Below are 23456 nucleotides of genomic sequence, written 5' to 3'. Positions count from 1 at the left end.
CAAAATTTAAAGCTGCCAAATTTATAATTAAAGTAAACCAGCAGAGAACTCAGGCCTAGAGGACCTTTTCTATTCTTAGACTGTGAAATAATATGCCACCTAATCTACCCATGCACATGGCCTTGGAGCACCCTTTCATGGACTGAGGACAGCTCTAATATGTGTGCTAAGGAGCCACGGTGAAGACTGAAGAGTGAGAGAGAAGAATAGAAGTATAGGTGCTCGGTTAGAACCTTTTTATACATGTTTAATTTTGCATTTGGTATCAAGGATAAATAAACAGTATTTACCACTTATTCTCTTTCATCCACCCTCCATGGTAGGGAAAGTTAGGATACTATATATTTGGAGCCCACTTTAGTATGAAGTAACAAATTTATATATTGAAACTTATTTAACTAGTAAAAACACCTTGTGATATGACCAGCCTTGCACATTGCCAAGAAATTTATGCACTGGAGCTAACCTAACTCACTAACCTACGGATCTAGCACACTGGACAAGCAGCAAGACAATCTATTGAGTTCCATGTCGTGTGTGAATTCAACTTCAGTGCTACGATTTTATAAAAAGAACGCACCCATGTTAACAGAAATATTGATGCTTATATAGATGAGAAGATGCATAACTTCTTTAATAATGTCGTAGCTTAGAAATAAGAAAGGGGATTGGTTGCATCATAACAATGTCATTGGGCATAAGTAGTTAAGTTCATACCTCCAACTAAAATATAAAAATGCGGTGCATACAGTTTTCTGATTTGTTTCAAACATTTTCATCGCAAACCAAGGTCTTGGCCCATTTTTTTCACAGAACTACACATAATAGTCAAAATGTTGGGGCTTGATTGAACAACATTTTGTTAAATGAATCAATTGCATTGAAGAGCTATGTGTACTTACAGAGTGGCTTCAATGGAGCAAGAGCCCCTACATTAACACTGAATTCATATTAATATGGCAATTATAGGCTGAGGACCATGATGCAGCTTTTTATTAATCATGACGAATTCATGAATCATGACAGCTGACTAAAATTAGTTTGAAAATTCTTTGTACAGGTAACTTCAGAAAGATTATATTATAGCTGACCAAAACTTTAATAATAACTAAAGAAAAATGAAGAAGGAGAATTACATATGACCGACTGGAAATACTGAGTAAAGACTTTTGTGCCTTAGCTGAAGGACAAATTTTATAGCAACTCTTATCAGACATGCAGATCAAGACTAAGGATCTCTTAGAGCCGAAGCAAATCTGAGGCATAAGGTTGAGCACTGAAGGTGATAGATACCGTAATGCGCAATACAAGCAACATGTGAGGAAACATAAACAAACTGAAGGCATGTGTTTATCTTATCCCATCTCTAGGTTAATTAGCACTACAAGAAAAAAAGAAAGAAAAGGAGATACATGCTGTCATCATGAATTCAGCATTGGTCCATTCTCTGTTTATGATCCTGCAAACAATAACTACAGTCTACAGGCTAAGCCGAACATCTCAGAAAAAAAAAAATCAAAGCAGAACATAATAAGGTTCAGTACGGCACCGGGAATCCGAACTCTGATAGAAAATCTCAGAATGAAATGCTTAGAACGAACTGCATTTGCTAGGACAAGATTCAGATGGGGAAACGTACGGACGACAGGGCGAGTCCTGCCGCGTGTCCCAATCAACCTCTGATAAATTACTAGTATAATCAAGAGCTGCAGACACTGAAGCACGCTAGTAAAGGAAATGAGAAAAAACAAAGCACTGTATTTAAAATCAAACATGACACGGTGCCTGGAGATATATAGAGGCATAAGTGCAGGGAGAGTACGTAGTAGGCAGGCAGGCAAAACTGGTCTGCCAATTTGATCCCTTTTTTTTTTCCAATTGGAACCTTCCCTCTTCATAAACTTCTTGTATTCTTGCTTAAATCACAAGGCAGAGAACCTACCATTTTGCCCTACAAAACGGAGAACATGGGTAGAGCCTGAAGTGTTACCTGAGCCGGGAGAGAATGGGGACGGTGATTCTGACCGACGAGGTGAGGCGTGCTTGAGGAGATCGGCCGACGTCGCCGCCGGTGCCGGACTGGTCGTCGGTCGGCCGGCTCCAACCTCATCCGCAATTGCGGTTGCGATCTTGCCAATGGCCCAGTGGGCCTCATCATTGAGATGGGCCATGGCAGTGGTAGTGGCCCTCTGCTCCGTTGGTGTTAACTGATGTTGCCTTATTGAGATGGGTCATGGCAGTGATGATATAGATAACAAGACCTTCTACTAGCAAATAAGCAACACAATATAAGTCTATAAAGATTCAAACGATTTCAAACTAGGTAGAATATTTTAGAAAGAAAAAAAAAATCTGAAACTAGTTTCACAGCTTTTTGAGATAAAACAAATTCTCTATGGTTTTTAAGATTTAACTAGATTTAAAGATTTTTACCAACATTATGTTTCCATGTAAAAATATCTATATAATTTTCAAAATTTATTATTATTAATTTATTATATATTTTTTTAAGACATTTCTAGACCAAGTTACCTCCCAGTGCTTTTAACTTAGTCCAATTTAGCCTCTTTGGCGTGGCGCATCATGCTTCGATTGAACTCAATTATTTTTTAAAAAATATAAATACGAGTAAATTTTAAGTAGCTTTTGACTTTGGCTTGGCTTGTTAATCTCAAATTGAAGTTGGGTTTCAAACAATTCAGAAAACTATGATAAATTAGGTTATATCCACTTCAGAAAAATCTCATAAAAAGTATATTTGGCTCCATATCCGCCCCTCCACCATATTCGCAAAACCATCGAAAAAATATCCAAGCTGCAAAAATAAATGTTTTTAAAATATGATGAGGATGGGGTAAAAACTGATTTTCTAGTTTAGTGAACACAATCAAATGGCCATAATAGTTGGAAAAAAATGGCGCACGATCTCGAGGATGAAGTCAAAAGTCCGACCTATACCTTGAGCAACCCCAAGGAAAGACATTGGATAGCCCTTGGGCCCAATAAACATGTGTTCTTCCATGAGTAACTTTGGTATTAGCAGAATGTCTTTCTTAAAATGTGGTTTGTTGCTTCCACTAACCCCACACAAATCAATATTGAACGTATGTGGACAATCCTTCTTTGCAACTACAAACATTTAAATTATATAAAACACTCATTCGAAGACATTTAAACGCAACCCTCTACAGATTCAAAGGTTGATATTTGAGTTAGTAATACCGAGCATGATTACCAGATACAATATCAGAATTAGACAATGTTAACGGTCGATAACATCAATTTTTATTAGAACTTTAGACTCGAAAGAAAACATGAAAACACATTAGTCTAAGGTTTAAACTGACAATTTCCACGAGTTTTGCATATACTGTGTTTTCCAGGGCACAGAAAGCTGAAAAGAGGTATTTGAGTGCAAAATAAACACGAAACGTAATCGCGACGCAACAACACCACCAATGGGGTCACGAAGGCTCTAGAAGACACACGAAGGAACGAGACCCGCAGAGGAGACAAGGTGGGGCCGGCCGGCCCCATCCTGGCGCCGGTCGGCGCCCCCCTAGGGTTTCTAGCTCCCCCTTTCCGAAAGCTTCCTCCACCACCTCTCTTGATGCATCTCAGTCCTTGGTTAAGTCGGTTTGATCCTACGGCGCTCGTCGATCCCACTGGGCTATAAATAAAGGGGCAGACCCCCCCCTCCCTGGAGGCATTTTACACCCCGGTGCTTCATATTCTCTACATAATTAGGGTTAGGGCCCCTCTAGTTGATCTAGTTCTAGTTCATCTAGATCTAGTTCATCTAGATGTAGCAATTAGGAGAGACTAGTTTTTCTAGATCTAGTCTTGTTTAGAGATTAGAGAGATTAAGTAGAGAAGTAGAGATTCTGAGGAGTTCCGGCATGTCGACGCTTCTTCGTGGTTGTATTCTTCTGGATTTAGTTCCCTCGCCCGGAGCTACGTTTTGAGGTACTTTTGTACTTACCCTTCTGATTCAAGTAAGCAACTTGTTCTTATTCGTTCTTTGGTTTACAACTCATATTGAGTGCTTTGATATTAGTCATTACTTGGTTGAAGTAGTATTTCATAGTGTAGGCGTGGTGCCTAGGCTAGGTTTACTTGTGGATGTCCCCTGATCAGCCGGACAGTGGTAGTTCGCGTAGGTGACAGCTGCGTTGATTCCTCTGTAGTCCACTTCTCGTTGATAGGATTGATAGGTGCCCCCAGAAGTGTCGTAGGAGATTACTCTATTTCTTCTCCTATTAAGTTACTTGCCCGATAAGACAATATTATACAAAGTTTACCGAAATTGGAACCAGAGTGCATTAGCTATTTTCCTTTTTCTTGATATGATCTAGCCTAATTGTAGGGTTAAGTCTATATACTTTGTCATCATCACAATTGTTCCCTGTGGATACGATATTTAAAACCTCCGAGTAAAATATGACACTGGTATGATATCTGTGCGCTTGCGGATAATCCTACTTAAATCTATTTAAATGGAGTACAATTAATTTATACCAACAGACAACAACCTTTTAGCAAAAAAATGAGAATAGCTAAAAAGTGAAAACAAGCATACCCTTAAAGTTGATCACCCAACCAGACTTTTTTAAACATAAGCAATCATCTTATATACTTGAGTTTAGTGATCATATAAATAATTGTGAAATTTTTCCGCAACTAACTCCGCGGGGAACACCAAAATAGAATGGGTGTCCAAGTGGAGAAACAGAACTTGATGGACATGATGAGGTCAATGATGAGTCAAACTGATCTCCTATTGTACTTTTGGGGTATGCACTAGAGACGGCTGCATTTACACTAAACCATGTACCATCTAAAAATGTGGAGAAGATACCATATGATATATGGACCAGGAAACATCCAAGTTTGCCGTTCTTGAAGGTTTGGGGTTGAGATCCCTAAGTGAAGCATTTGATGCCAACAAAACTCGAGCACAGATCTGATAAGTGTATCTTTGTGGGGTATCCTAGGAAACCAAAGGATATTTTTTCTATAATCATGAAGAGAATAAAGTGTTTGTTGCTCGAAATGTGGTCTTTCTTGAGGAAAAGTTTCTCTCAAAAGAAGTTAGTGGAAGCGCGGTGCGACTCGAAGAGGTTTGAGAAACACAAGAAAATATTCTAGTTTCCACTAACGAGGAGGTATAGCAAGATGAGTCGGCGATGGTCGTTGACCAACATGCTGAACCCCTAACAAGAAGGTCAATATAGGCATGTCGAGCACCTAAAAAGTACACGTTAGTGACTACAAGCCAGCATGACATCTTATTGTTTGACAATGAAGAGCCTATAACTTACATGGAGGCAGTAATGGGACTGGAGTTCGAGAGATGGCTTGATGTAATGAGACTGGAGTTCAAGAGATGTCTTGATGCAATAAAATTTGACCCTTAATTTATCTTCCAATGTTTTGTCATTTGCTAAAGAATCAACTTCACCCCATAGGTGCTTTGAATACCAATTTATTGATGCAAAATTTATATCCCAAATCTGTGAATATGTGAATAATTGTTTGTCAAAGTTTATAAAATTTGACTTTTCATTTATAAGATGCACTTATCAATCTAGGAGAGAGGGTGTATATGAAATTAAACATACCAGGAGGATTCCCCACGCGTTACCGCGGGTAAGAAGGAGAAATATAAATATATAACTATTTTATTAGCATAATTATAGAGATTTATCCATAGTGGATTATGTGTCTTGCTGATGTGGATACAATAATTCTTGTGCTAGTGAACTTTAATGCAAATGATAGTAGATTGTTGAGGTGGACACCTTGCATGTGAAGAGAAATTAATAGTGCTAAATGATAGGGGACTCTGAGGTGGACGCTTTGCATTTTAAGAGGAAATAGATAGTGGAGTTGATACTGGTTTGCTGAGGTGAACATCTTACATGTCAAGAGCAAAGTTTAAAATAGCAAGCTATTGAAAATAGCGGCAACTTTTTTTCAGCAGCTATGCAGCTATAGCGGCGCTATGACAGATAGCATTTTTATAAAAAATACACTAAAACATGAGTAATTAATGAAAAAGATATGGTAAATATGAATTTTGATAAATAAAAATATATTTTATAAGTCTAGATAACTTTACTAAATATGAATGTAACATTACAACATGGTTTATGAAAACTTAATTGTCTAAAATACCGAATTAGTTGCAAATAGTAAATGATAATCTAGTCTAAGATGGAGTTTTGAGAGTCACACCGAGAAGATTTGTCATAGTGGTGCTATAGCGTGTATTAGCAAATAAAGTTATCATAGTAAATGTAATTTAGTGGCGCTATAGCGCGTAATAGCGGTGAAAGTTATGATAGTGGAAAAAAATACAAATAACTTAGCGGCAAGCCTGTCCAGCAGTTATAGCGATCCTCAACTCTCTATCAAAGAGAATCTTAACAGCAGTTATAGCGATCCTCAACTCTCTATCTAAGAGAATCTTAACTATAGTGGTTGTATGCAAACTAAGACCCAATTTGGTAAGGATTAATTTTCCAAACCTTCACACTAAAAAAGGATAAATCCCTACCAAATGACTCAGACATCCAATGTCAAAACTAAAAAATGCTTTCTGGACTCTACCACATCCTATAAACCACAAAAAACTATTTCTCAAGAGAATTAGAATCAGTTTTCCAACAAAAATGTTTCTTCCATAAATGGGATTCCTACTAAGTAAGAACTAATTTCTATTCACTTTAGTTTTTTTTGTGTAGTTCAAGTTTTATAGTTTCTTTGATCATGTACCTTTTCCATGTTATTCTTTCACCTTTTAAGACAAACTATGGGCATATCTGAATTGCAATAGCTTCATAGAACTTTGCATGAACTATAACAATTCAAAAAAAAAAGTATCCAAGGAATTCCCCTGCTCTACATACACATAAATTTCACCTTTTATTCTCTCATTCTATGAGTCACAGGTCCATTGGTCCTCCACTAAACTATGCAGGGACATTCAGGGGCGAGGCTAGTACTAATATTACTCTGGTGCAATAATACTCTCTAACACATGAAAGAAAAATAAAGGTTTATATGATAAAAATCTCAGTAGTATAAATTTTGTTCACAAACACAAGGATTTCTGAATACCAAATAAAGAGGTAGCCAACCAGGAGCCGGCAACACTCCATCAACTGCACCAACCATGAGGTGACCAACCGCTCTAGTTGTAGACCTAAAAGACATTTCCGTTCCTTCTTAATTAGGTATATTTTTATACAAGTTTGTTGTATTTACAAATACGTGTAACATATGTATTTAGTTGTCTACCTCAGCGAGCCACACATCAAAAACACGAGAATTTTTTTTAAAAAATATAACAACAGTTAAAAACATAGTTTGTCCTTTCAAGTAAATATAATTGTAGGTCATCTGATTTTCAATCTAAATCACTTTGTGATCCTATAGTAACGCGCGAGACATCCTCCTAGTATAAATCTATACCTACTACTAAATTGTGAAAATTTCAGTCTGTCAAAAAAATCTTCTGCCTTCGGAGTCTGCTTTGTTAGTCTGTCCGTCTCTTTTTGTATCCGCCACGACTCCGGTCCGTATGAAAATCCATATAGAACACAGATAATACAGGCAGAGCGGGTAAAGCTACGGTAAATTTCCGCCACTTTTTTGGTATGGATTTTTTTGGTCTGGCTACTTATATCAATGGTGAAGATCGGATAAAAAATTGCATCCGACCCAACATAGACAAGAAAGAAACTTCTCTCCCAAATCAGACTCGAAATCACATCCAACCAATCAAATCCAAGTCTAAATCCAAATCAAATCAAAGGAAATAAAACATCTAACCAAATCGAATCAACCATGGACAACTAGACGGAATTGGCAAAATCTATCCCTAATATATATTTGTTAAAATTTCAAGTCTGCCACAAATTTCTGTCAGTCAGTAATACATTGGCCTCTCCCTACTTCGTAACAATCTCCACTCCAAAATCAAAGTAGAATAGCCATTGCAAAAAAAGGAAGGAAAATAAATTGCATCCAAATCCAACACATCACAGACGTCCGTAGATGGACATATTAACAAAGCGATCCAAACATCCACAAAATTCACAAAGACCACATCTGCCTTCAATTCAGTGTTGTAGCTGTATTGGAGAAGAAGTGCAGATCTGAAGAAGAGAACTCGAGCAGACCTGCCACCGCCGCCGTGCTGCAGTAGAACGTCGTGGGCGCCGCTGCCACCATGCTGCAGCAGATCGGTGGCTGCTCGTGCTACAGGACTGCAGGTCTGCAGCAGAACCGTCGCCATCGCGTGGGGGCTCCGAGGACCGCGTCGCTGTTAACCGCTGCCGTCGCTTGGTGCCGCTTGGGGCCTCTGAGAGCTTTAGAGCCGCGCTTGGTGGCTCCACTAACTGCACAAAGGTCGTCGATCCGCCGGCGGCTTGGGGCTCCGGGGACCGGAAGCTGCCGCCGCCGCCATCGTTTTTTATCAAGAGAGATGAGTGGAAGACTGGATACACGCTAGGGTTACCTTGGGGCCTTTTGGGTGGGTTGGGACGTATTAGTTGGGCTGCTGGTGGACTTTCTTGGCCTGATAAGATTTTAGCTGCCGCGAAATATGGCCTATTTAGCAGCTATCTTGGGGATATCTCTAGCTATTAGCTTCTACGGTTTCTTAGCATAAAAAAATTAATCTATACTTAATAATAAATTGTAAAAAATTTAGTTCACCATAAAATTTTGTTCACCAAAAAATTCTGTTCACCAGTCCATCCGACTATGATTCTTTACCTAATATTTAATCATGAAAAAATCAGTCTGCTCACTTTTTCTCTCCGTCCATAGTATATGAACACAGCTCGGCCGGGTCAATTGAGTTCGAGTAGAATACAGAGTCCGATCCGTTTCCAAATTCCAACAATGCAACAAATTGATCACGACATCGACGGACCCGACTAATAATAAAAAATCTATTGTAATAGAGAACATGTAAATCTTTACCTAATATTTAATAATTTTAGTCTGTCCACTTTTTCTGTCCGCCCATAAATAACAAATTAGGGAAAAAAACTATGCAAATCTGAGGGCTTGAACCCAACACCTGATGAACCAAAATCTAACTAGATACTAGAAAATCAAGAACATAATTAAAACCATTTTTTCTTTTTTTTAATCCTCAACAAACAATTGTAAGAGTTTGCGTAGGGTGAGCGACGGGGCGTCATGCTGGAGTGGTAGAGAGGAACCTTATGGTTAGGGTAGGACGTCGTGGAAGGTTGGTGAGGCAGTGATCCTGTGTGAGGTGCCGATTGTGGGTGCTAGAAGCCCAATAGAGAGGAAGGCAACTGGGAGGTGCATCATGCAATTTCCAACCATACAATCTTTCTTCCGTAGCAACGCACGGGCATATTTCCTAGTAAATATAAATATAAACAATTACACCAAATCCTTTGAGCTCCGGGAAGATGCTACACATAAATCCTACAACATGTCAACATACATATACCCTATATACACTACATAAGGACCACGATTTGGCACCAAAGCTTCATGTATACTAATTAGATGCAGCACAGGCATCGTACGTGTTCAACTGCACTACTACACTCCCAACTAAATATATACACGGAGGATGCCATCTTAATTAGCTTAGCTAAATAAAAAAGAAGCACGTACACAAGCCACGACTCAACCAAGAGTAAAAGTCAGCTGCTAGCTTGCTATTACATGCAAAGATATATATATATATATATATATGGACCTAGAACTTATTAACCAACAAAGAGAGATGGACCGTGGACACACCAGAGCAGAACGAAGCCCACACACACACAGACACCGCGGAAATCTGTGGCGCTGCGTAGCTCAGCTCTCAGCAGCGGGGCGGCACACGCTACGCTACGGCCACCAGGAAAAGCACCACCACGGCACCACCGCGAGAGCAAAGTGCCCAAGAAGGGCGCGCCGCGACTTGGCGCGAGCAAGCAAACCGTTGCCCTGCCCTGCCCTACCCTACTACCTCAGCAGGCGACCCCCCTCCCCTCCTCCACCGGTTTTGAATTTGAAAAAACTCTCAGCACCCCTTCCCTCCACCACCACCACCACCGCCACGCGGTTGCGGCCGTCGACCACCGACCCGCCGCCGTACGCGGCGCCGAGCCGTGGACACGACCCGACCCATCCGCGGACACGACGAGGCCCACCTGCACACACGCTCGCTCGAACCGCTCCCGGGTCCGTCCGTCCACCCGCACCCGCACCCGGCCAGCCCACCACGTTGCCACGTCCCACCGCCACCCCCCCGGAACACGGGTCGGTCCGCACCGGCGCGACACGGACCCGCACCCGCCGCAACCCGCTGGAAGCGCGACGCGAGGCGAGCCAGCCAGCAGGCTTGCGTGGGGGTGCGACGAGTCGGGTGCGTCCCGGCGCGGCCCCCTCCTGCACTTGCCTTCCCTCGTGCACTGGTGTGGTGTGGTGTGGTGTGGTGTGTCCCAGTGCTTCTCTTCCCTTCCCCTTCCGTTCCCTTCCTTCCTCCATCTCCATCCATCATCATCTCCACCTCTCTTCCCTTCCCTTCCCCCAACTCCTCCTCCTTCTCCTCGTGACCTCGCCGCCGCCGCCACTCACCGTAGGGTTTGCGGACCGAGCGGATCATCCCATTCCAATCGCGCGCCTCGGCCGCGAGATCGGCGGGTCCCATCCCAGATTCGTGCGGCGCCGCCTCACCGGCCACGTACCAATACCATTCGCCCTCGACTCGCGAAGTCGCGAGCGAGGATGTCTCGGTAGGGCGCGTGCGAGAAAAGCTAGGGTTCGAGCGCCCGACCCGGGGGGGTCGGCCCATGGAAGACCCCGCCGCGGGCATCGCCCCACGGGACGATCCCGATCGGGCGCCGCTACCGCCGCAGGACTCCCCCGTCACCGCCGCCGCCGCCTCCCCCGCGGAGATGGCGGCCGCTGGTGGCGTGAAGACGGAGACCGCCGGTGGGGCGGAAGCGCAAGAGCCTGCTGCGGTAAGCGCGGCCGGTGAGGCCGAGCCGGGTGGAGGCGGTCCGGGACATGCGGGTGACGCGGTCGCGGAGGCATCGGCGAGCGTGCCCACGGCGGAGGCTACCCAAGTCGGCGGCGGCGCGGCTGCTGATACTGCGGGCGGAAACCTCTCCGCGGTGCCTGAGGCGGATGGGGATGGCGGCGCGGGCGTAGGGCGGGATGCTGTGCGCGCGGCGAGTGAGGTGGTGGTGGCTCTGGGCGGCATTGCGGGGGGATCGCGAGGTGTGGATCCCGCGGTGGCCCAGGCGAAGATGGTGGTGGACGAGGGTGGCGACGCGAGCAAGCAGAAGCAGGGCTCTCCGTCTTGTACGGCCTGCGAGGTGGATGTGGGGAGCGATCCGGGGGCAGCGCAGGGTTTGCCTCCTGTGGGGACTGAAGTGGGAATGGAGGTGGATGGCGGCCGTGTTGGGGAGCAAGAGGGGAAGGGAGCGGCTGGGGACTCTGAAGTGAAGATGGAGGTGGTTGATGGCCGTGTTTGGGAACAAGAGTGCGCGGGAGCCGCTGTGGCGGGAGAGGCTAAGATGGAGGAAGATGATGGAAGAGTAGTGGAGGTGGATGATAGCCGTGTTCAGGAACAAGGATGCGCGGGAACGGCTGTGGCGGGAGAGGTTAAGGCGGTGGAAACTGATGGAAGGGTGGTGAACCAAGGGCCTGCTGCCACATCTGCTGGGGGGCTTCAGGTGCGCGCCAAGGAGGCGGGGGAATGTCTGGTCGGCCGTTACATTGGCCGCCACGCGCCAGGGCATGCGAGCGTTCTTATTGGGAAGGTTGCGTCCTATGATAGCACAGCTGACGTGTACAGCGTGGTGTTTGAGGATGGACATGCTGAGGATTTGTCGCTTCCTCGGCTCCAGGAGTTCCTCATGCCCGACGAGAATGGTGCGTTAGGCATGAAGGTGAGCTGCAGGAAGAGGAAGCTGGACCTGCTGGTTTTGTCGGGGAGTGCCTCGGAGGTGAAAGAGCCAGCAAGTACAAGGCAGAGGGTTGACGGATGCGAGATGCCTGCCAACCCTGATGCGCTGCAGTGTAGTGGGTCTGGCTCGGATGTGTCTGAGGATATCGAATCTTCGAGTAATTCATCGGATTTCACTAAAGAAGAACCATCCGAGCCGTGCCCTCCTGTACAGGCTGTGGAGTTGCCCCCGTCATCGGGAGACATTCCTGTGCCAGAAGATTCCATAAGCTATCTCTTTTCGGTTTATAACTTCCTGCGATCCTTCAGCGTGCAGCTGTTCCTGAGTCCGTTTGGGCTGGATGATTTTGTTGCAGCCATTAATTGCGCTGTTCAGAATAACTTGTTGGATGCCGTACATGTCTCGCTACTGCGAGCACTGAAGCGGCATCTTGAATCTAAATCTGCTCAAGGATCTCAGATGGCTTCGAATTGCTTAAAGTACATATACTCTATCAACCCCCTTTTAAATACAGTAACTATTTTGTAGGTGTTGCATTTATTTTTTACTTAAAGTTCTGACAATATTTCACTTTCCTTGATCTGTGTACAGGTATCTGGATTGGACATTACTAGATGCATTGACTTGGCCAACTTTCTTACTAGAGTACCTGTATGTGATGAGGTGCATTAAGAATCTAGGGGGGCAGAGTTTTGCTAGAAACCTCTTAGCTGCCGAGTACTATAAACTTCCTGTTGCCATGAAGTTGAGGGTGCTGCAAGTACTCTGTGACCATGTCCTTGAATCAGAAGAATTCAAAACTGTACTGGACGATCGAGTAGGCTACAATGAGGAGATGGAATATGAGATAGATTCTAGCACATTTTGGGAGGCTGGTTCAAGAGCAGTCTCGACTAGAGCCTCAAAGGCCTCAGCTTACAAAATGATGAATGATTTACAGAACTTTGAAAGTGCTCCAAGTGTAACAAATCCAGATGTTGCTGTAGCAAATGTTTCTCAGGACGGCAATAGTGATGATTGCCGAATATGTGGAATGGATGGGACTTTGGTGTGCTGTGATGGCTGCCCATGGGCATATCATTCGAGATGTATTGGTCAAAACAAAGCTTTCCTTCCCCATGGAGACTGGTTCTGTCCAGAATGTGTGGTCAACAAGCTTGGACCAACTTCGTCAAGAATTGAACGTGGTGCAAGAGGAGCTCAAATGTTTGGCGTTGATATGTGTGGGAGGCTATTCTTAGGAACCTGCAACTATTTACTGGTGTAAGTTCTTGCTTATTATTCATGCAATATGTCTACTAAAGATTTGTTTTGCATGACCTGCTATTGTTTGTCCTATACTTCCTTTGATGTTTTGTTCCATCAAATACTGCAGGATCGAAACTTCTTCAGATGTAGAGTCTTATGCAAGATATTACAATCATTATGATGTTGTCAAGGTCCTCCAGAGACTTGCTCCCTCAGATGCATATGTGGATATATGCAGGCAAATAATGGAATACTGGAAACATTTACTCGGTAGAGTTCAGAGTGAGAGATCAACAATATTGGAAGAAGTTGGTACAAGACATACTCCACAATCCAGTATGTTGAGTTTTACTCCAACAAAGTCAGAAGATGGAAGTGGCTGGACAACTTCAAAAGATGGTGGGGACAGTAAAACAGTAGCACTTCCTCAAACAAACGTACAACAGAAATTTGTCGCTGATCAGTATACAGTGTGCTCTGCTGAACACCTGGAGAAACAAAGATGCATGTCAAGCTTAGGTGTTGTAACCGAGAAGAATGTTGAAGTTTGCAAGGAAGCTCTGTCAGCTCAGAAGAACATACATAATGCACCTCGAAATGGAAATTCTGGACCATTTGTGCCATCCTCCATTTCTCATCAGAATGGATCTGTTGGAATGGTTATCTCTAACATAGCACAACCACAGCCAGCTCATAGTATATATCGTCCAGATTTATCCACTGTTTCTGCAAAGGCAGAATCATTTCGTCCATCTTTGCAAGATAAACACCACCTTCAGCTGTTTACTGAAAGATCTGGAAACATGAGTTGTGGCAAGGCAGCAAAATCGTCTTCTTTTAAACCACAAGCATACATGAATCTCTACAATCATGGCAACATTGCAGCGTCTGCTGCTGCCAATCTAGCTGTTATAACATCCGATGAAGGTAAGGTTTCCGCGTCCCAACTGACCTTAAAACCAAAGAGGAAAGTGGCTGCAGACAATGCTCTGCAGTTGAAAGCATTTTCCTCAGCAGTCGCACAATTTGTTTGGCCGAGTACTGAAAAGAAGCTTATGGAAGTTCCAAGAGATAGATGTGGTTGGTGCCTTGCTTGCAGAAGTTCAGCAAGTGGAAACAAAAAGGCTTGTTTTCTTAACATGACCACGACAAATGCTGCTAAAAGTTCTGCTCGAGTTCTTAGCACCATGCGTGTAATAAAAAATTCTGACAGCCACTTCCCCAGTATTGCTGCTTATTTAGCCAACATGGAGGAAAGCTTGCGTGCCCTGTTGGTTGGTTCACTACAAGACGTGCAGCAGAGAGAACGGTGGCGTCAACAACTAGAAGAAGCTTCCAACTGCAGAACTATAATACCCCTCTTGCTTGAGGTGAGTTACATGATTTTCTTTCTGGCATCCTTTGGTACTTCTCAATATTCTACAACTAAGTTGTGATAAGCATATCGCTGTGAATGCCAGCAGTGTTAAGGTGGCATCGAATAGAATAATATTTTTCAGTTTCTTATGCAGCTTGAGCTAGGTACATAATATCCCTGCATGGTAAATGAAATTAACTCTAATGTTAGAAACTAACAAAAATTGTTCCTATAAATAGCCTAGCTGAAGAAGGTTATTGCCATACAAATAGCAGTGAAAAATGAATTCAATTGCTGTATTAAAAATTGTTACATATTATATGCAGTTGGAAAGCAACATCCGTGGAGTAGCATTTTCTGCAAGCTGGTTGAAGCCAATAGACGATTGGCCTGCGGAATCTCCTGGTCCATCGACGGTAGCATCTCGTCCTGCACAATACCAAAAACGTGGGGCTGGTGGAAAGCGTGGCAGAAAACGTTTGTTGGCATCTGAATCTGGTACTGCTACTAACGATGACAACAGCTGGACTTGGTGGTCCGGAGGAGGAAATATAATAAGACGTACTTTGCAGAGGGGGCCTCTTCTACATTCAGCCATAAGAAAAGCTGCTCTCCAAGGTATTGCATGTTTTAACTATTAGAAGTCTTATTTGATCATCTATCAGTATCCAGGACATGAACAAGTTGCCATGTTTTTGTCACCTACTAGGTGGTAAAAAAAGGATAGCAGGTTTATCTTACCATGAAGGCTCCAATTATCCAAGACGATCTCGGCAATTTTTCTGGAGAGCATGTGTTGTACTAAGCCAGACTTCATCTCAACTTGCTCTGCAGGTTTGCACTTTTGTCCTGATGTTGCAAAGAACCTACCTTAGCACAAACCTAATAATCATTTCTCTCAGGTTAGATATCTTGATGCCCACATCAGATGGAAGGAGTTCATCCCTCCTGATCAAATTCCTTCAGATGGAAAAAGTTCTGATGCTGACTTTTCTGCACTCAGAAATGCTGTACTCTGTGATAAAAAAATAATTGACAATAAGATAAGATATGCACTTAAGTTTCCCAACCAAAAGCATCTTTCTGTCCGTCTGACAAAAAATATCTTGGAAGCAGAAAGTGATCAGGATGAAAGCAGAAAACTTTGGTTTTCTGAAAACCATGTGCCACTGTACATGTTACGAGAATTTGAGCAGCATGCTGAGGCTAGCTCCTTGCCTACTCCAGGAATTCTGGACTCTAACTGTTTTACCAATTTGTACCCAAGGCGAGTAAAAGCATTTGACGGAGATGTCTTTTCCTATCTCTTTCACAAGGGAGAAGTCTATCCCTGCACCTCATGCAAGAAGGATGTGCTCTACAGGTTTTTCTATGTCGCCTCATATACTGATTAATAATTATACATTTATTCTTTTTGAGATACTGACTTTTTCTATTTTGATTGATCACATGCAGGGATATTGTTAAATGCAGCTCTTGTCAAGGTATGGATATGTGCCATGCTCTTTAGATTATCTGTTTTTTAATTTTTTTCCTTGTAATATCCAAGAAGTTATTTGATCAATTTCTGATATTTTAAATACTTTAGTCACATTGTTGCTATCTAAAAATAACTTTCAGGTAATTGTCATAAAGAGTGTACATCAAGATCTGTTGTTAGCAAAGGAGGCAGTACTACTTCCAGTTTGATATGCAAGTTATGCCTCCAGAAGCGGACTCTTATGCTCACTAGTTACAATACAAATATAAATGCAAGTTATATCCAGCATCAACAGAAGAGTAATGGCCAACAGCCAGTGGCCGCTCCCAGAATTGCATTTAAGGTTAGTTCTTCCCATTCTGCTGAACCTGCCCCCAAAGTTGAAGCCGAGCCAGTCACAAAGGTTAAAGCACAACCAGTTGGAAAGGTGGAAGCTATAACCCAGCCAGTTGTGAATGTGAAAGCCGAGCCACTCGTGAAGGTGGAAGCCCAGCCACTCGCTAAAGTGGCAACTCAGAATATCACTGGTGTCCAAAAGAAAAAAGCTAAAAAGTCAACGTCAGAAAAACCAACAAAGGCTAAAAAAGTTCAACCGATCACATATTTTGGTCTCGTATGGAAGAAAAATAAGAATGACAATGATGATGGAAGTGAGTTCAGGGCAAATAATGTAATCCTTAAAAGCAAGGATGGTATAGGTTCATCAATAAAACCAAAATGTTGTCTATGTGACAAAGCTTATTCTCCGGATTTCCTGTATGTACGCTGTGAGAAGTGCACAAGTAAGTATATTTAGCACTGCTGTAGCTTAGAGCATTCTCTTTTTTATGTTATGTTTCAGTCCTTTTTTTAACACCTTGAAGTTCCCTGCTTACAGATTGGTTTCATGGTGATTCCTTGCAACTTGATGAAGATAAGCTTGGTGAGTTGCTTGGATACCGATGCTGTAGGTGCCGAAGGAGAGCCATACCCCCATGTCCTCATTCAGATAATTATGTAAAGCCTGAACCAGAATTTAGTAAGCAAACAGTTGCAACATCATCACTGTCAACTATGCTATCTAGTGCGGAGACTTTTGCTTTAGCAGATCAGGACCCACTGCTTGCTTCATATGGAATAGTTGAACCAATTGGGGAAGAAACAAGGGATGTTGATATATCAGCGAACATGGGAAGCATTGCCCCAGGTAGTAACCAGAAGCTGTCCATAAGAAGAGCGCAAACTAAAAGTTCTGAATACCTTGATCAAGCTGGTAAACCTGTGAATGAGTATTATATCCAGAATACACCTTCAGGCAATGGAAACATCAATTTCAGCCATATGAATGGAATTTCTTTTTCGGAGGCTGACAGCGTGGATGCTTCAGAACTATTGGGGTGGGATTTTTCCAAAGGCACTACATATGCTGCCCCACCTGATTTCACTTCTAATCACCAGCAGAATGACACTAGCTGTGGCAGCTTTGTGATGGACGAGTATGAGCCCCAAACTTATTTCTCGTTCACTGAGCTGCTTGAAGCTGATGACACACACCTTGACAATGCATTTGGGATGGCTACTGGTCTGCAAGATGTTAATGGCACCGGAAGCTTTGTTCAACAAGGAGTTGGTTTTGATGATGTTTCTTTCATGGTAGAAGATGGAGCTTCAAATATGAATTTCTCAACAAATGGTCCCACGCCTGAAGAGGTAGCATGCCGCAACTGCAAGCGTACTCAGCCGCCACCTGATCTAAGATGTTCTGTCTGTGGCCTGCGCATACACCGGTATTGCTCACCGTGGGACCAAGGTGTAGAGCCTGTTGAGAGCAGCAATTGGAGTTGTGGTGGTTGCCGCGGATGGCAATGATACACTTCTGAACTTCATTGCCTCTGTTTAGAGTGGCGACTGCCAGTTGTGATGGCAGGTAATCTACCGATATTCCAATTTAGATACTGATTTCTTGTTATCACTTGCTGAGTTTATAGTTACTGAGCATGCTTTCTGTTTAGGTGGAAGGTACAAGTTTGAAGAGAGCCGTCCTCCATGAATCTGGATGAAAATTCTCCAAGCTGTTGTCATACTGTGCTACAGTTTGTTCAGATCATTTGATTATTTGACCTAATTTTAACCATTATACAGTTAGAGGAGCAATTACTGCTGGGAGGTTACACTGTACATACTAAAAGGATGGGTCGACAGCGACCATTTTCCATTCTTTAGGCTGTTTATTTTTGGGGAGTTTTAGAGCTAGGATGCTGTTAGCACATAACAACATGGTATATGGGTCGTCGGAATGTAACTGTATTAAACTTGGGTTCTCTCTTCTCCTTTTGAGATAGAAGTGTCTCTTGGTCAACAGTGGCCATTTCTAAGTCTATGCAGCTATGCTCCATATATTGCCTACAGTTTCCGTTTTTTAATTGTTTCTCGATTTGTGAAAAATGCTTATTATTGCATTTGCCTAGATCAACTAATTAATTAAATGGCATGCAGTTTAGTTCCATTCTTCCTCTAAATTAATTACTCTCAGTCATCAACACACGGCGTTTTAGACAACCTATGTTAGGGCATGTACAACATAGCTTAATCCAAATGGAATAATGGTTGTTAAGTTATGCGTCGATAATTGAAGTACTCTGTCTATCACTATGTATTTTTCATAATTTGTTAGTATGGTTGGGTGAGAGGTATGGTCATATACCCAACTATCTAGGTTCAAGTCATCTCTTGACCAAATTTCCTATTTCTCTTCATAATAAAAAAACCATATAATTTCTTGACCTTTTTTTTTAAAAAAAATAATTTTGTTAGTGTTGTCTCTCGACAAGTCTATTAGGCATTGTATTGTGTGTGGATGTCGGCTCTTTATTATGAAGAGGCAACATATCTTATCTCTCGCATGTACTCGATGCATCCTAAATTAACATTGATTATTCGTCTTATTTAAAAATTGTGTAAAATACCAGTTCTTTTATCGTGGCTTGGTTTATTAATAAAATTTCTTCAAGAATAATTTAATTTTAGCTATGTTTGTACAAATTTTTTGAATAAGATGAGTGATCAAACTTAGAGTAAAAAAAAAGTCAACTGTCTTATAATTTGGGATGGAGGAGTAGGACCTATTTGGTTGCTTTCATAGCTTGCCAAAACTCATCCGAGAGAGCTTTTCTGCTGAATTTGTCAACCATTTAGACATCCTATATATATAGTGAATTTAAAAATATAAATCTTATGTCATGAACCTATATATATTTTCAAAAGTCGATGGCAAAAGAAATGGAGGGAGTACTAAGTAATAAGTTGGTCTACTAGTAAGTTGTAATTATTAATACTAAAAAAATAATGTTCCTGTGGGTGTTTAGTTGCTTTTATTTGTGTTTTAATTAAATTTTTTTACGAAATTTAATTAACTCTTTTTTAGAGTGGAAATTTAATTAACTCGTTCGGTTAATAAAACACGCGTTTAAACTTGGTCTAATACGGCCCGATCTGCCATTTCCTCAGCAGGTTGCTGCTCATTTCTGCAGCAGCTCCTCCTCCATTCACTGGGCTCTTCCATCTAACACACGGGCCGGGCTGTATTTCGTTCGGGAAAAGATGCGGCCCATCCGTACAAGGGTTCTGTTCTCTCCTCCGCTTGCTCCGCGCCGGCATCCTCCCCCACTCCGCCTCCACCGCGATCTTGTTCTCAGTTCTGCGGCGGCGATTCCATTTTCCAAAAAAAAAAAAAAAAGTTCTGCGGCGGCGATGGCGCTCTCCTCCTCCCGGCCGCACCACCTCCTCCGGGGCTTCCACGCCTCCGCGCGGGCCCTGGCGCGGGCGGAGCCGCACGAGTTCGCCAAGCCCAGCGGGTACCTGGGCAGCTGGGAGCCCGCGGCCGAGCCCCGGGAGGCGTGGGCGCGGCTGGACCGGCTGCGCAAGGGGTACGCGCGCGACGTGCGCCAGCTGCGGCGGCAGTACGCCTACGAGGTGCAGCTGATGGACGCCGAGCGGCAGCGGAAGGCCGACGCCCGCGCCGAGGCCGCCCGCATCGCCAACCAGGAGCGCAAGGCCGCCAAGCTCGCCGCCGCCCAGACCCGCGCCGCCGAGCGCCGCGCGTTCGAGGAGGACTTCCGCCAGACCCTCGTAGGCTTCGATCCCTCATGTCTCCTTCCATCCCGTTGCCCGCATTACATGCAGGCTTGCACACTTTTCCATTGCACACAACTTGTTTGATTATTTGCGTCGCCCATTCGGACTTGCCAGGCTCAATGGGAGTTTCATCCAGGTGTCATCCGTATTTAACGAGGTGCCATGTAAGCATTTTTTATTATGTGGCACCATATTTAAGCAGAGAGGGAAGAAATGAGTTTCATGGGTTGAAACTCTCTTAGCACAGTTACCAACTCACAATGAGTCATGGAATTAAATGTCAATGAAACTATGCATTGGGAGTGATTGTTTCATTCAAGTTTCATTACATTCAATCTGATGTGGCATTCTTGGAAACAACACTATGAAACTCTCCATTGAGATTATGGACATTTAGTTTCTGATTGTGTGGACATGTGTTCGTAGACCTGCTTGGTTCAGTTCAGAAGCATGCCTAAGAACAGCGTCTCTAGGCTAGGCACCATGAACACTCAACTAGTCAACTATGCATTGAAGTGAAAACATATGTAGCAAATAGATTTGTAACTGAGATGATGTAATGTGCAGATGAAAGAAAGAGCTGAGAAGCTGGAGAGCTGGCGAAAAAAGGAGAAGCTCAAAGAGCAGAAGAAGGCAGAACAGAAGGAGCTCCTGCGCAGGAAGAGCAGTATGTGGCTTTCTGAAGATAAAATTGAACAACAAATACTCACTGCTATCATGCAAACCACTCCTCTATGAGGTTGGTTCTGTGAGGTGAGTTGTACTGTCTTTCTTTTTGTGGTGTTGCAATCTTTTCTCACCCCTCTTAATTTTGGAAGAGGAAGGACATCCATGTTTAACTTTTATTTAACATGTTTGGATTAAAAAAAACTATACATGTATAGCTATAACCTATTTAAGTGCAGAATCCAAAATCAAGTCTTCTTAAATATATGAATCTCTACATATATTACAAGTCTGTCTTAGATTGTATGATTTTTTTTTGTCTTCGATCCCACTGGAATATTATTTTCTGTAAGTATTGGAGCCACAGTGACTCTAAGTCATCTTGTAGCCCGCTTATGAATTTGTAGTTTTGTTCAGTTTAGCATCATATATTATGAACATATGGCTCGCTAAGCTTTACATGAAGTTTCATACATCTTAGAGAAAAGCCAATGCTAATGGCTAAAATATCCCCCTGTTTAGCTAGACAGATCATATAAAGTGTATTACATGCTGCAGACTTCTTAAATTTAAGGGACAATTATTATAAGGCAGAAGAAGCATCTGGTGCTGTTTACATTGGAGTTCAGTAATTTTGGTTAGCTGTACATCTCATCGAATATTTGGCCCCACATTGGTAACAACTTTCTATGAAATAATACCAAGCTCATGGCGTTTAGAGACCCCACATCAAAAGGCTTAAACATTAATTTGCATTACTCATGTAAGATAAACTAGTACTAGTAGAATGCCAGCAGACTATTGAATGGATGCATAGCTATTCTGTATACAATATTTGGCTCTTTACGAATATTTGCACCAATTTGAGTTTCACTGCTAGGGACGGGCAAGTGGATGCACCAAATAGATACAGTATGAGTCATGCCGCCCATTAATGTTAAGTTGTTAGCTAGTCAGGATGGCATAGATGGAGCTTTGCAAAAGCTGATAGTTCTGGCTCTTCAATTTTTTCTTGCAATGAGGATATTTGAAGGGACTGCAGAAGAGCAGCACTTGATTTCACTAGGAACTGAGTTTACAAACACTGGTCTAAGATTTTAATTAAGACTTTTAACATCAATAACAACAAGGGAACAAGAAGCGCATCAAAATATCCATGTGATTGTGATGCGCGCCCAGCAAGTGGCCCAGATGGTGAAGGATGACATTGACCAACGTAAGAAGGCTTTTGGATTTGTATCCTAGTTAATTTCTAGTTTTCATGTTTGTATTGTTCCCATGGTGTGGTGGTGCCAATAGGTTGTTCGAGTGTCTCGAGTATTGGGGCTGTTTTTTGAGGCCACATCCTGAATAATATAAAAGTTCATCTCTATCTTAATTGAAAGGTAGAGCTCCTGCCACATACGTTCAAAAAAATTGTGATGTGCAAAACTCGAAAATACAGCTTTCGAGAACAATATACAATGGTTCAAAAGATTATAATGTCCATTCTTCCTAAAATACAGCTTTTGAGACGCAACTAGTGAATGTGTGTGATTTTCAGATTGCATCAGTTGTCTTCATGTTGACATTTTTTTACATCAAGTGGATTTTGCTATTAAATTAGGAGTATTATTTTTGTAAGAATTGTATAGCTAAACTCTGATTGATAGACACTAGAATGTATACATTTTGGTTTGAGATTTGGAAGATATGCCACTGGCGGTTGGTGGGTTTTTAGTTTGCATGATTGCATCCCCCTGGGAATGGCATCGTTTGGATTTGTGGTTGTCACCTTATTGACAGTCGGTATAAAACTTCACTATGTTATCCACTTCTGTACTATAGTGGAAAATGCAGTGGGAAAAATCATGTAGTGAGCTTTCCTTTCTGGTTTCTTCTTATCTTATGGCTATTTCTTACTTTTGCGACACTTTGATGCTGATGATACTAATGGGCATCGATTTAATTTTCCTTTTTGCAGGAAAGCTAATAGTAGCATGCGAATCATGAGGGGACGGACATCACATGGACGTATTCATCGCTTCCTGCGAGAACTAGTTTGCTGCTAGCAGGCAGCCCTATGTATGAGCAATAAGAATGAACTTGGTATTTAACGTGGAAAAGGTCATTGTTTGTTTAGTTAGATTTGAATCACACCAACCTGTGCTTGGAGATTATGGCTCTTGGCTAAGCAGAAATGATTTAGCTGGCCCGCGTCTGAGTTTGCTGCCCTCCTTTTCATGTCACGGATTAGGATCCGTCTGTTGTTCTCACTTGCATAGTTGCATAAAACTCTTGGCATGATCTGGACGGAACATATGCCTTTCCTTTCCCTTTTGGCAATTAGGCCTTGTTTAGATGCGAAAAGATTTTGGATTTCACTACTGTAGCACTTTTGTTTGTTTGTGGCAAATATTGTCCAATTATGGACTAATTAGGATCAAAAGATTCGTCTCGTGATTTACAGGTAAACTGTGCAATTAGTTTTTATTTTCGTTTATATTTAGTGCTTTATGCATGTGCCGAAAGATTTGACGTGACGGGGAATCTTGAAAATTTTTTGGTTTTTGGGGTGAATTACTTGGACGAAGAATAGTCACCATCGTCATCATGCAGTTATGCTAATGAACGTAGTACGTGGAATGGTCGA

At 42.6% G+C, this 23456-nt stretch overlaps 2 protein-coding genes across 2 annotated transcripts; both read left to right on the top strand.

The window, feature by feature from the left end:
- Window positions 10502-18447, top strand: LOC8085842 (DDT domain-containing protein PTM). The gene is made up of 10 exons (XM_002450227.2): window positions 10502-12439; window positions 12552-13223; window positions 13336-14578; window positions 14892-15183; window positions 15275-15399; window positions 15468-15928; window positions 16021-16049; window positions 16186-16827; window positions 16923-17951; window positions 18037-18447. Exons 1-9 carry the CDS (start codon window positions 10839-10841, stop codon window positions 17891-17893), a joined length of 6036 nt encoding a protein of 2011 aa, XP_002450272.2. The 5' UTR covers window positions 10502-10838; the 3' UTR covers window positions 17894-17951; window positions 18037-18447.
- Window positions 19687-23163, top strand: LOC8085658. The gene is made up of 3 exons (XM_002450226.2): window positions 19687-20152; window positions 20726-20911; window positions 22788-23163. The coding sequence occupies exons 1-2, from the start codon at window positions 19775-19777 to the stop codon at window positions 20894-20896; spliced, it is 549 nt and encodes a 182-aa protein (XP_002450271.1). The 5' UTR covers window positions 19687-19774; the 3' UTR covers window positions 20897-20911; window positions 22788-23163.

Source organism: Sorghum bicolor, chromosome 5, assembly GCF_000003195.3.
Source record: "Sorghum bicolor cultivar BTx623 chromosome 5, Sorghum_bicolor_NCBIv3, whole genome shotgun sequence".
Lineage (NCBI taxonomy): Eukaryota > Viridiplantae > Streptophyta > Magnoliopsida > Poales > Poaceae > Sorghum > Sorghum bicolor.
The sequence above is the reverse complement of the archived record's forward strand: the minus strand, read 5'-3'. Positions and strand labels throughout refer to the sequence as shown.

Excerpts from the sequence above, each read along its gene's own strand:
- LOC8085842 (XM_002450227.2), top strand. The coding sequence starts at position 10,839 with ATGGAAGACCCCGCCGCGGGCATCGCCCCACGGGACGATCCCGATCGG. Across the intron at positions 15,184-15,274 it reads AAGAAAAGCTGCTCTCCAAG|GTGGTAAAAAAAGGATAGCA; the intron begins GTATTGCATGTT and ends GTCACCTACTAG. Across the intron at positions 15,400-15,467 it reads CATCTCAACTTGCTCTGCAG|GTTAGATATCTTGATGCCCA; the intron begins GTTTGCACTTTT and ends CATTTCTCTCAG.
- LOC8085658 (XM_002450226.2), top strand. The coding sequence starts at position 19,775 with ATGGCGCTCTCCTCCTCCCGGCCGCACCACCTCCTCCGGGGCTTCCAC. Across the intron at positions 20,153-20,725 it reads AGGACTTCCGCCAGACCCTC|ATGAAAGAAAGAGCTGAGAA; the intron begins GTAGGCTTCGAT and ends TGTAATGTGCAG.